Here is a 13,995-nt window from a genome sequence, read left to right on the forward strand (position 1 = left end):
TCACCCTCACAGCTTTCAACAGGACTAAGTCCTTTTCCTCTGTTTACAGTCCAACACGTCTTTGTTGGTAGACCAAGGAAATCCATAATGGCAGTATACATGCGGTACCAGCTGGCGAGGACCACCTAAGTGGAAAACAGGATTTGAAGTTTCTGAAAAGGAACTTCAAGATTAGCTCAATGCCCATGACAACCGACTCACATCCAGGATTTTTTTTTAACTCAGACTTTATCTCAAGTATTTAGCATTTTGACCATAACTTCCTAAAGGCATCCACCATAGACTAACCATTCACTAAAATAATCTCATGCATCAAACTGCAATATTTGAAAAAACTACATATTTCAATATTGAGTGGAGGTTCCCCATTTAACTATTTCTTTATCTGATATTAGATTCCCAGATCTTGTTGACAAACGACAGTCAAATCAAATCCATTAAAACCAATTGTTTTTTTTCTACCTGACAAGAATTTCAATGGATGAAAACTTAAAGAGCTTTTACTTGGATAAACTTTCATAGGTTAAGTTTAGTCATGCATAAGAAAGGGCTTCCAGATGCCATGTAAGACAACATTTCCGTTTTCCATGCAATGTTTATAATGTTCTTATAACAATAACCAAATTAAATTTAACACTCAACAAAAAAAAAAAAAACCACGGTATTTTACACACAGAAAAGTGATGACCCATCTCACAGCAAAGTCACTAGTTAACATTGCCAAGCTATTCTGCCAGATTTATAGAGTTGATAAATGAGTTGTGGCCACTCCAGTTGAGCTACTTTGAAAGTTATAAACCTGGCATTCCCAGACCGAAGGTATGTTTAAAGACTGCAGTATTAGGTGTCACAGCCCGGTGTCACAGAAAACATGCACGAGAAGGATGACTCCCCTTTTCTTTTCCACATACAATTAGTAAAACTCTTTACATCACTTCTGTCTTCAAGAAGGGTAAAAAGGAAGCATAAGGAATTACACCTTGATATCCAAAAACATGATGGAGTATATTTTCCTGAAAACAACTTCCAAATATACTAAGGACAAAAAAGTGATTGGAGAGGTCTGCATGGATTTACAAAGGGGAAATCACACCTGCCCAGTTCCGTGACTTTGAGATATTTGTCTTGGTAGATGACAGAAAAGCTGTGGATGTCTTTATCTGATGCCAATTCTGTTCTACATCTTTATTAAGACTAGATGATGGCAAAAAAACATCCTCAGTAAGTTCGCATGACACAAAATTGAAAGGAATTGTTGATGCTTGTATTGCCACTCAGAGGATCCTCCACATGCCAACAGGAATCTCACAGAAAGGAAATGTAAAGTCCTGCAGGACGGTGGAACACCACCATGCACCAGTACAGACTAGACCAGCTAAAAAGCAGTTTCACAGAAAAGGACCTGTGAGTCCTGGTGGACAAGTTCGTACCTACATGAGCAATAAGCCTTTGTTGCAAAGCCAAATGTACCCTTGGCTGTATGCCACATGGGCAAGAGAGGCAATCTTTCCCCTCTACTCAGCACTGCTAAGACCATACTTCCAGTGCTGAGTCCAGTTCTGGCCTGCCCAAGACAAGAAGGACATAAAAATGACTGAGACAGATTCTTCTTCGGTTAACAAGACAACAGATAAGAGCAAGCTGAAATACAAGAAATTCCAGTTATACATAGGAAAAGCTTTTACTTTGAAGGAGGTCAAACAGTGGAACAGGTTGCTCAGAGGTGGAGATACTCACAACAAAGAAACCAGAGATGGCCCTGAGCAACCTGCTCTACCTTGACCCTGCTTCAAGCAGAGTGTTAAGCCTAGGTGATCTTCAGGCATAGACATCCTTTCCAACCTCAACTGTTCTGCAATTCTATAATTTTTAATATCAGGGCTCCAATTACCATGGCTCACTTCATCTGTGGTCTCTAAACTATCACAACATAAATCTTTATATTTAAAGTACAACCACATCTTTCTAGATCAAGACTCCTTGCCTGCAAAGCACACTATCCTAAATTCATAGAGGCTTTCTGAACATCTGTGCCCTGGCACTTCTGAGTGTGCACATATGCATATGCGAACCAGACACTTGCCCCATCTCTAAATAAGCAACAACGAGACTAGTGAACCAAATCTAAATCTCTCCTCTTATCATCTGAAAATGGTTTGTACACAGCTAACAAAATGCAGAGGGCAACTTAGAGACAATGTGTCTAACATATTTGCATCATCAGCCCTGAAGGTGACACTACCCTAATTATATAAAAAGTTCTTTTGTTGAATCAATATTGCACTAAAGAAAGTATTCACTTATCAACTTAGATTTTTTATGTCACAAATGCTTGCATCTGCTGCAGATGTCGCCACACAAGACCACCATCTAAAAAGGTACCAGGTTAGGTAAACCTGGTTGTGTTTCATGCAAAACACAGAAATATTTTGTGCCAAAGACTAGTTTAAATGTAATAGTAGACATGGTATAAAAATGGAAGCAAATAGTACGAAATTGCTAGGTCAGCTACAGCACAATGGTATTTTTTTAATTTCTATTGTCCCATATCAGATGAGACAATAAATGCAAAATTTGGAAAGCAAAATACTAGCGCTTAGACTCAGGAGATCTCTACAGGCCAGGCCAGTCCTTAGCCATAAAAGAACATGTAGAAAAGTCATTCCCTTTTACTAGATGCCTTTGAGTAAGCTCTTTAACACCAACTATGAAACATTCATCACTCCAACTCAAGTTTCCATCATCACTGCCATGCACAGAAGTATCAGCTGTTCTAAAATGATGAACAGCCACAGAGTGAAATTAACACTTTATTTCTATGCCACAGAAATTAACACATTATATCTCTGCCACTTTGCATCAGGGATCACAGATGAAAAGAACAACTACTGGAACTACCTGACTATGCAGCAAGTACCTGGGAAATCAAAGACTTTATTGGCACTATATTATTGTATAACTACAAAGACTGACTTGTTGCTTTTGAGATTTGTTTTACTGCTCATATTTATAATTTACTAAGAACATGCCATGATTGCTATGGATTCATTTTACCTTTTTTTCCTTCTTTTTAAGTTTTCATGGCTAGTACCATCTGGACGTGCAGGTGAGTTGTTCTGCTTTTCTAAATGAGTTTAGCATCCTATTTAGTAACTGGATTTCAAGGCTATTTTTGATGCAGTTAATTTTGAAATCCACTAAGCAAACAAAAAAGTTCATTGAAATTCAGCCTGAATGCTACTGTTGGGCTGCAAGAGCTGGAAAGATCTTAAAATATCAAACACAGAATGAAACACTTCCAGAAAACATGACTGGATACTGAGTATCAGAAAGATAAATTTCATTGGCAACAAATAGATCCACAAGTATCTTCCTACCATTCAGCCCCATTATAATCATAAGTAAAATTATATAAATTTGGACAACGTACTTCAAATGTCAAGTTGCACCTATTGACAGTTTTATAGATGTAGTTATGTAGAAACAAGAGTACTCAAGGAATAGACTTAACCCCCCCTCCCCCATTTACAGGAAGGCTAGACATCAAGCAGTAAATTACTAAAAGGAGTAGAAGAGACTATTTGTCTGCTTTGCATGCCCACATAGGCACAGAAACGATGAATGAATTCATACCTTAACACCAATTTCTCTGAGCCAGGAAGATCCTAGAAAACTCTGAATAAACAGACAAGCCTACACATTTTGCACAGTAATCTGTCTAATATTCTTACAGAATGTCAGCTGCTATTGCTCCCAATTTACTTAGTCATCTTTCATGGTGATACTCATGATTCTCTAAGAGCAAGTTAATTTGACCAGTTACCTTTGATTTTTGCAAGTCAGACCATAGCTGAAGTCAATAAATCTTTCTCAGCTAGAGAAAATAACTTTACAGTATTCAAATAAGGCATGTTCCTAATGTTGCATTTCTAGAACTTAAATGCAATCCCCTTGGAATTAAAAAAAAAACAACAAAAAAAACCCCAAACCCAGAACAAAACCACAAAAACACCCACACAAAAAATTCCCCAAACAAAACCCAAACCAGTGAAAGGATAACAAAAAACACTCAGATATAGCATTTAGCTTTTCCAGAGCTGAGGAATTAAGGAATTAAGAAGGAATTAATACCACCACACGCAAGTTGTATAAATACACACATGCCAAGAACTCTTGCAGATATAGCTCCAGAGCAGAGGAGTGAATATTAATGTTAGTACCCAACAATTAGAGACATTATTAGTCCTTGGTTCTCCAAAAAATAAGCTGTTGCTGACCCGTGAAGTTACAGAAACGTACATTAACCAAAGGAGTTTGCACTTTGCAAAACATTTGAGGCACATTGGCAAAACTGTAAGACAGAAAAATCAAACATTCTGTACCTAAAGATATGTTTAGTGACAAAAAAAAAGCAGATAAGGAACATAACCTAAGCAGGTAACAAGTCTAAAATCCAGTACACACGAAATGACAGCAATCAGTGTTCCACAGAGGAATTACTTCTACAGCATGTAATTTAACTGCCATCATTCATGGGTTTTAGGGCCACCGTGAATTATGATGATTCGTTAGTACGCTGCCCTATACAAAACGCAAGCCAAATAAACTCAGTACCTGTATCACTGACGGCACTACAGTCATACTACTGATACTTCATGTGACACATTTCCTGAAGTACACAATGTCAGCAACTTATTTGATTTCAGTGAAAAGAACAAAAGACAAGAAGGACACAATTGGATTGCAACTTCAAGACATTAAATATTAAGATCTAGAGAGTATTCACATCTGATTGAACATACTTGAAGTCTGAGAGTTGATCATAATATATTAAGTAATTTTCTCATTAAATCTGAAACTAAAATAAGGTATTTAGGCAACACTTCATTAGTCACAATATTTTTAGAACCACATTCTCGGGTTACATTTCTCACAAATTCCAGTCAAACCTAGAGAAACCAAGGACTTATCCCAAGGCATTATTTTTAAAACATATCTCACCTCTGGGTAAAGATTGAACCTTTGTAAGGTGTTGATCACTAAAGGATATTCAGTTAGTTTGTCATTCATAATTGACCGCACTCCATTCCAAAATGATGGTGCCTCAATAATGATCTTGAAGTAGGAATAATAAAGGCCCTAAAGGAGAGCAGAATCATAATTTACAATCAAAGAGGTCACTTCTGCTTCACAGACTGCCATATACAAGCTTTATTTTTTAACTAAACTTTGTAATACAACAAACAGGACAAAACCATTCAAGACAACTATCTAGTGTTTCAAATCTCTTCTATTACTGCCATTGAAATGAGGAATGTTGGTTTCTTTTCACCTTGTTTCATAGGACATCCAGAAGTCTATCAATTAGGCTGGTAACTATGTACTAGCACAGTATTTCACAACTCTCAAAATAAAAGCAGCCACAAGGTGCATATATGTATGCAAACATTTATTAATTAAAAATTATTTTTTAAAAAGCTGCATAATGCATCTAAAATTGAAAGTATGCTATGAGGTTTTTCTAGCTTAATACTTTAGGTCCACTAGATTCATATTTTTAAACTATATTTTAAGTGAACTGCAAAGAGACACATTCATAGTGATTAGTTGCAAGACACACAAATGCCTGCATGCAAGTGTACTGCAACTTAGTAGCAAGGTATAAATATATTTACTTATCTATAAGGTATTAAGAAATTTTGGAAAGCCCATGATCACAAGGTTAGAGACAGAATTTCTCCAGTTACTGAATTTTTATTGAAATATAATCTAACCATTTCCGTGCGAAAAGCCATTTCTCTTTCTAGCGTTGACAGGTGAGAAAAATGTCGGTCATTTTCAAAAAGGGTTGTTAAGTGACACCTGTAAAAAAAACAATAATTACTGAAACTTAATAAAGATTTTAGAACCTGCACTAAGCCACATATACCAAGGAAGAGCTGGCAAAACATTCAATGAAGACTCAGTCTACTTACAAACTGCTATTTTAATTTACTTCTATAGTATACCAACATTTTCCTTTATTCAGACTATTTTAAAAGGAAAATATATGAAACCATAGAACATTTTTTTAAATTTTATTATGAAACTAGATATAATACTCTCACGCACTTTAAATGTAGACACTTAAGGATCTAAAGTTTAAAGTTTAATGCTATTAAAGCTATCAAGTCTACATATTAGGAAATAAAATTCAAAATTCAAATTCAAAAGGAAAGAATGACAGACTTAAAATTAGTGAAAATAACAGTGCACATAGAAGTAGTGTATGTTTTTTCCATAAAAATTTTCCCTGAATTGTATCTGAATGCACACACGCACTAACCATCAAAAGAATACTTAAATAAAGGCGCAACTACATGGAGGAGGGGAAAGGCAGGAAAAGTACAAGTAATTTTGGAGGCAAAACTTGCAAATTTCAAGAGAAGCTTCATCTTCAGAAAGGATGGAAAAAGGAGGAGATAGCAATATGCATGACACTGCTTTTGAACAGGAATTTGCAAGAAATGCTACTAGAAATCAGTAGTTCCTTTTGAGCTAGGAAACAAAGATGATAGTGGCAGAAGCTGTTACTTTTTATCTCTGCAAAAGCAGCAGCTGGTGAAAGTCACTATAGGAGCCTATTTCAAGTCTGTATTACAAAAAAAAGGAAGTCTGAGGATTAGGATGGAACCAAAACCACAAGGATTATATTTACAAAGAGTAGTTGAAAGGCCATTCTTACATTGGCCAGATTTCTCTGAAGAGGTTAAAGTGATGTAAAACTAAGAAATTAAAGCAGAATCTAAATATGCAGAACACAGGAGAAAGTTGGAAGGATTTACCTGGACTTTCACTTTCTACAGTGAGTGTAAAATGGTCTGTTACTGGAAATGCACATGAATTTGTACAGTAAAGCAACAATCTTCCACATCAGCTTCACAAGAACAAAATTATTCATCTTAGATGCAACACTTTGGTTTTGAGAGGAAAGATCTAAATATAAATTATCCCAAGAGCTTGTCTAAATATAAATCAAAATTGTATTTTTATTATTTTAAAATATCATATTACTCTCAAGCAATAAATGTAATCTTACCAATGTAGGACTCCTGCAACTGCAGCTGTAAAGGAAACAAAAGGTGTCAAGTTACTCAAATATTTATATATTTGAACATAAAACCATGCTCTTTCAAGTAATTACAGCACCACTCCAGAGGTACACATAAGGTACTCAGCCTCCAGAGGAAGAGAAAAATATAAACATCTGAATTAGCTTTTATGGCCAGCTCTTTGAAAATCTAAAATTATTATGATGGCATTCAGCAATAGGCAATGCTCCCACCTATGTCCTGCATCATTCATGTTGATCCACCAGAATCCAATGCACTCATTTCAGCTATCAATAACAAAACTGAATCACAAGCATTTTTTTCAATACACATAAATTTGTCACATTTTGAGATACCTACTGTGACTGTTCACTCAATTCCAGCTCAGACTTAGCTAACACACAGCTCATACTAAGGCATGATGTATGCTAGGTCCAGTGCTGTGAGGTCAAAGTAAGGGCAACAGATAAGCAGGACCCAGTGGCCAGAAAGGGCAAAATGTCATTATGCAGCCATTATCACCTGCAGCTTGTATCTCCTGCAGCCATAACCTTCACATAGGGATTGTCTAGCAGTTTCTTCAGAATCTGTTAACTCATGGAAATGGTATAAACCAAACTTCAAGGTTATAATGTACAAATACATCTGCTTACTCCAAAAATTTTTAAAGCAGATCCAGTAGGACTTTCATGCTTCCAAGTGTGATACAGGAGACATCTGCATCGTGATAGAAGAGGAAGCATGAGCACTTCTTCCCCTGGCTCATAGGTGCAAAGTCAGAAGTTAGAAGTTGAGTCGCATATTAGAGAACCTGAGAGCTAGAAACCCCACACCTTATATGATGAATTAATGAATTCCTTTGTTAGGCTAGTCTGTACAAAGTGGACTAAGCCCTGTTTGTCAGGTTTGTTTTTCTTTCCTACTGATCGGATCAGTTTCATTTACAGTGCATTGTCCTGTAAATTTGGGAGATTCAAATGGACTGTGACAACCAACTCACATCCAATTGAGACTAATTGATAAAAAAAAGGTACATTCTCCATGTATTAATACCTATTTGTTCATTAAGAGACTACCTGCACTGTTGTCATGTAGGTACAGAACAAGGGAGGTAATTTAAGGAACAAAGGGAAAAGACAAATGATGATAAAGCGGTAGGTAAATTGCCTAGGTCTCTGACTTCTTGAGCATGACAACATCCACAGAGAGTATAAGCCACTCCATTCTGCTTGGGCAGCATTCACAATATATCCAGAGCTCACCATGGAAGCAAAGTTAGCACGAGTGAAGGATGAAGGACAAGCATTCAGAGCAACCACAGGACTCCTAGACTGAAGATGCCTTGGTTGCCCTCTAGGCACACAGTGGATCTCTGCCAGAGAAAGGTCAAGTGGACTAGTTGCCTTGAATCCAAGAAAATGTTTATCATTAATGAAGAGTCCTCTCATGCGCACAGGTGACAAGGAGCAGAGAGAAAGAGGAGAGAACAACCACCCCACCCCACCCCGGCTCACACCCAGCTGGTGCCACAAAGGTGCTGAGCACCACATCCTTCTCCAGGGTGCTGATCTGCACACACCTCCCACAGCCAACACACACCCAGGCATGGCCCTCGCCTCTGTGACAACACGGTATGGGTCAAGTTACTTGCACATGGGTAAAAAATATACAACACAGGCCAGCCCACCGATGTGGGATATAGGCAGAGTTAGTGAACATGCACATGTTCAACTGCAAGTTACACACGTATGGTGGTCTGTTTCTGGAAAGCAGCAGGGGCAAAAGAACACCAACTCTGCAAAAACACTAAATTCACATGGAAAGAGGAGTGGATTGAATGTACACTTCATGCCCTAGTAGATATTCCCAAAACCATGACACCTGGAAGCGCTGCTGTTGGCAGTACTTGTTATCATTGTCAGCACAAGGCTGCTGCTGGCAGTATTTGTTATCACTGTCACCACTGACAAATTCATGTAGTAGCTGAGGTGGTACAATACCACACTGAAACCTCCTTAAGAGTTTTTCAGCTCTACTTCAGTCACTGAAGTATTTTTCTTTAAGAGAAGCCTGGATTTCCATTACAAAACTAACACAAGAAATTCTCATTTAAAACTAAGTTTTTACATGTACTTTCTAGGAGAAAAGAAATTATCAAAGGATTGCTCCAAATATTTCACATAAAGTGGAATTTACTTTCCTACGAAAAGTTTCAGGTGCTACAGCTTCTGATGGAGAGCTGCAAATTCCTTTTTTCAGAAAAGCTGATATGGATATGATATAGAACTCCAGGTAAGCACATTAGCTATATCTGCAACACAGCAAAAGATATTCTACAAAAAAAAATTATATATCTTGCAGTAATTGTATGGAAAGAAACAGAGCAGTCCATACCTTTACTAGTTACGCTTACCAAGTTTCCCATTTGCACAAGGAATTATTTCATTTCTCAGTAACATAAGATTAGGTGATGAAATATATTTACACTTACACACACCCCAGCTATAAAAAGTATCAATTTTAAGATGAATTACATGTTAGGTAAGTGTATACAGTAAAGTCAAAATAGACACACATTAGCTACTAGTACTGTTCATGATCTCAAATTCATGTGGTTCCAAATAAGCCAAATACAGAGTATTTTACTGTTGCAAATTAATTACCTATTAATATGGAAATTACACTTCTGATTCAAAAAGACCTCTTATTTCATAGAGAAAACAATATATTTAAATCTGATTCTTACCTTCAGTAAACAGTTTCTTTAATGTCAATGCATTTCATGTAAATCCATTTACAGTAGTTTTGGAGAATTTCACGTATATTTTTATAAGATTTCACAATATCACTACATTACAAGCATAAACCGAAAAGCTTTTATAATCACATAGCAATTCATGTAATTACTCACGAGAGACAAAGCACTCAATTCATAGACTTACAGTACGAGTCCAAATTGATATTTTTCAACAGAATGCAGCCACTTATATTAAGCTAGTTTCTAATGGAAAAAATGCAGATCAACTCCCCTAAATTACCATCCTCTGATCACATTAATGACCTTACTGGGGAGGCAAAGGAGTAAAGGACAGGAAGGGAATACTAGAATCCTAAGGCTACAAAGACTTACACAGCTACTATGTACTTGAACGTGCAGATGCCATTTTCTCACCCAGCTTAAGAATCCCTAAAAGTGAAGCATACAATCAGATTTTTGCAGTCTAGGGCTATTATATAAAATCTGATAGTTTATTCTTCAGATTTCCTGGTTTTGCCTATGTTCTGTTCTAAGAAAAGCACTGTGAATGGCATATAAAAAGCATTCTAATTCTGGAAATTAATTACTGAAGAATAAAGCCATAATATACAAAACTTCTATACCAAGAGACACATAAAAATGGTGAGACACTGTAATGCAACAGAACATGAAACTTACTTGAAACTGATTCATAGTTTGCAAGTATCCCCAAAGTGACTAGGTAGGAATACAGCAGAACTGGGAAGAACATGGAATGTGCAAGTATTGACTACTTCTGCAGCTTAGTCAAGATGTTTCATTGTGAGATTCTGTGCAATCTAGAAAGGATGCTTTCAAGAATAAGGCCTCAATTCAATAGTCATTAAAAAAACTCAACATAATAGGCAAAGTGTTGTATAAGAATGCCCTAGAAAACCTAACGACTTTATTGTTGCCCATAAACTGGAGATAATTCTTAAGAAAAAAAAGCACCACATCCTATAACAAAACTAGCTCCAACAGTGTGAGCCTCTGTTTTTAAGATCTGGATCTTAAAACATAATCAAAATAACAACAAAGACTCAAATACCTCTAAAACTAACTAAACTATTTCATATTTAGTATACGTACATTTTTTGCTACTGCAAACACTGTTTTTACATACTGTGCTATTATGGGTTTACTCCTATTTCAAATATAAATGACTGACTTAAGTATTTAATTGTTTACCCCAGTTTCACAGCCAAATTCAGACTCCAGAAATTATAAAGCTCTCTACATAAGCTGCTCTCAAATTTCAAAGGAAAGCATTTTTTTCAATTTTGATCATCAGTTTAACATTTCTATGTCATTTAAGTTACTACTAGTCTAAGAAATACTGAATAGAGAGAGGTAAGCAAAGCAATTCAGGAACAGTTTATTCATCAATTAGTTTGTAAGCTAAGTGTTGTTTCCCTGCTATTACTTCGCAATGTAATTTATCAAACTGAAGAAACTCCCTTTGGCAACAGGGACTGCTGGTGGTGTGATTAATAGTACCAGCATCTTTGGAAAACCCTGACAGTCTTTTAATAGAACACCTTTAAGAGTATATCTAACTGCACATCAGACAAATTCGCTATTATTTAACATTTGTTAGCTTTAGGAATGCATTTCTTATTTAATTTTGCAAACATTTTATATGTTTTTTCCAAGACTTTGACCATTAACAATCTTATTATTTGCTCCAAAATATTCTCAAAGATAACAACAACTGAATTTATATCCTGCTACAGTCGTGTGCTCTTCCACCCATAATCCTTCCAAAACTAGCTGTCCTGATTACATTACTTCATAACGGTTGCTTCCCATCCGTTCCTACCCCAAAAATTAATGGCTGGCTAAGAGACATCCTTAAGTACCTGGACAATTGTTTTCCTACAAATGGTCCGATACCACAACAACTGCTACAGCAACAGCTTAACAAACGTTACCAGGTAGGAAGTTTTATTCTGTCCCTTTTTTACACAAGCTATGCATTTTTGGCTTTCCAAGTTATATCATCAAGTACATTTTGATATAGTTTACAATGCCAGAGGAAAAACAGGTATAAAGAACAGTATTTTACCCAGACATATTCCTTCTACTTACCCAGAAGGAAAGTGAACCACATCTTGCTATTAGCTTTTATGGTGAAGGCCTTTCTGTCGTCCATAAACACTGTCAAGAGAAAACAAGTATTTCAAGCACTAATTAAGAATAGCCTCTGCAAAAGGAAATCAGTTCGACCTCCTCAGTGTTAGAGTTTTCTGTAAAATACTTGACTTCGAGATCGCTGAAAGAAATTTCACACAGCGTGTTGGCAAGTACACACAGCAGCGTTAAACATTGGAGATAGACTACTGAGGCGACTAAGCAAAGTAGGTTTCTATTTCCTGCAATAACATTTACAAAATAACTTGTCAAAAGGCGATTTGTTCACAGCCATGTTAATCGACAGACTTGCTCAAGCAGAAAGTCAGACTTAAAAATAATAACAAGCGATCTTCCATCCTTTCAGCAAAGTGCTACCGAGAAATTAGGTGGTCATAACAACGCTATAAACAGAGCTGATCAACATGGTTAAAGGGACCGTTTTAATAGGAGTTAGTTTAGACAAACAGCACATTGCCCCATGTCTCCCCTAAAGGATGCCAAAGGGGGAAAAGCCTTTTTCCCTCCCGTTGCTCCTGCTTTGGGCCAATAGCAGTGCGGGCTTCTTTTGCAGAGCGAGGGGGGCGTTCTGCAGAGCAAAGAGGGGGGTCTTTCGCAGAGCAAGGCGGGGGGGGGGTTGTTTTTCAGCTTTTTCTTTTGAACCTCCTCCCGTGCGGAGGACGGGCCGGGGGAGAGCGGGAGATCACGGCGGCGGCCGCCTCGCCCCACTCTCCAGCGGCGCCTTTCCCGAGGAAGGGCGTCCCGGCGCTCCCCCCTCCCCGGGAAGAGCTTCCCCTCCACGAGGGGAGCTTCGGCGCCGCTGCCCATGCCGGGCAAGAGCCCCGAGAGCCGCGAAGCGCGGAGGGAAGCGAAACCGAGCCCCGTCCCACCTCCCCCGGGAGAGGGCAGGGCTGGGGGCCGGGGGGACACGGGGAGGGGCTGGGGGACGACACGAGGGGGACGACTGGGTGCCGGGGGCGGGGTCAGAGGGGACAGGACCGGGTGCTGGGAGGGGGTACAGGGGGAGCGACTGGGTGCCGGGGGGGAGGGGGGGGGGAGCGAGCGACTGGGTGCCCGGGGGGAGCGGGGGATGGGGAGGAAGAACTGGGTGCCCGGGGAGGGGGGGAGGATTGTAGAGGTCTGAGTGCGAGGGAAGGGGGCAGCTCCCTCGCCCCTCGCCCCCTCACCTAGGAGCTCGGCGGCCGCGAGCCCCTCCGCGCAGGGTCTCTGGGGGTCGCTCCTGGCCGGCCGCCGGCCGCCCCCCCTCCGCAGGGCGCGGGCTCCCTGCCTGCCAGGGGAGTGCGGAGCGCGCCCGGCGCCCGTCGGCGGCGGCTCTTTGTTCCTGCCTCGCGCCGGGACGACCATCTCCGCATAGTCCCCGCCGCGGCCGGGACAGCGCGCCGGAGCGAGGCGGGGCGGTCCTCGACGAGGCCGTCCCCCCACCCCCCGGGGCAGGGCCGCGGGGGCGGAGCCGGCGGGCTCGGCGGATCTGCGGGGCAGAAGGGGCGGCCGGGCGCTCCTCCCGCGGGATGGGATGGGGCGGGATGGGGTGGGACGGGCCGCGCCTTCGCCGCCCGCTCCGCCCGGCTGCCCACGTGGGGGGGGCGGCGCTCGCCGGCGGGTAACGGACACCGGCCCCGCCCCGCCCCCCCCCGCCGCCGCTCACGGAAGCGCCGCCCCGGAGCCCGGCGGCCGCGCGGAGCGGATGCTTCGCTTCCCGCCCCCCCTCGCCCCTCCCCGCACACGGAGCTCCTGCTGCTGCTGTTACTGCTGCTCTGCTCCGCTTACCCCCGCGGCCCCGCTCGCGGAGCTCCTGCTGCTGCTCTCTCCCCTTCCCCCCGAGTCCCCGGAGCCTCTCCTCCCCTTTTCCCGCTCTCGGGGCTCCTGCCGCCGCCCCCGCCCTCGCGGCGGAGCTGCCCTCGCTCCTGTGCCGCTTCCCCTCCTTGTCTCTCTTCTCCTGTGGTGTTTCCCTCCGTTGCCTTTCCCGAGCGCGTT

At 40.7% G+C, this 13,995-nt stretch overlaps 1 protein-coding gene across 1 annotated transcript in view; it reads right to left on the reverse strand.

The window, feature by feature from the left end:
• The window catches only part of DPY19L1 (dpy-19 like C-mannosyltransferase 1), a 50,400-nt gene extending 37,188 nt beyond the window's left edge, over window positions 1-13,212 (reverse strand). Inside the window, exons 1-6 of the mRNA XM_069859820.1 lie at window positions 13,188-13,212; window positions 11,959-12,027; window positions 7,079-7,103; window positions 5,775-5,862; window positions 5,002-5,139; window positions 5-125 (exon numbers count right to left, since the gene is read on the reverse strand). Of these exons, the coding sequence (XP_069715921.1) occupies window positions 5-125; window positions 5,002-5,139; window positions 5,775-5,862; window positions 7,079-7,103; window positions 11,959-12,022 (436 nt within the window). The 5' untranslated portion in view covers window positions 12,023-12,027; window positions 13,188-13,212. The remainder of the gene's footprint in view (window positions 1-4; window positions 126-5,001; window positions 5,140-5,774; window positions 5,863-7,078; window positions 7,104-11,958; window positions 12,028-13,187) is intronic.
• Window positions 13,213-13,995: the final 783 nt, after the last annotated feature.

This window comes from Phaenicophaeus curvirostris, chromosome 6 (genome assembly GCF_032191515.1).
Source record: "Phaenicophaeus curvirostris isolate KB17595 chromosome 6, BPBGC_Pcur_1.0, whole genome shotgun sequence".
NCBI classification, from domain to species: Eukaryota; Metazoa; Chordata; class Aves; order Cuculiformes; family Cuculidae; genus Phaenicophaeus; species Phaenicophaeus curvirostris.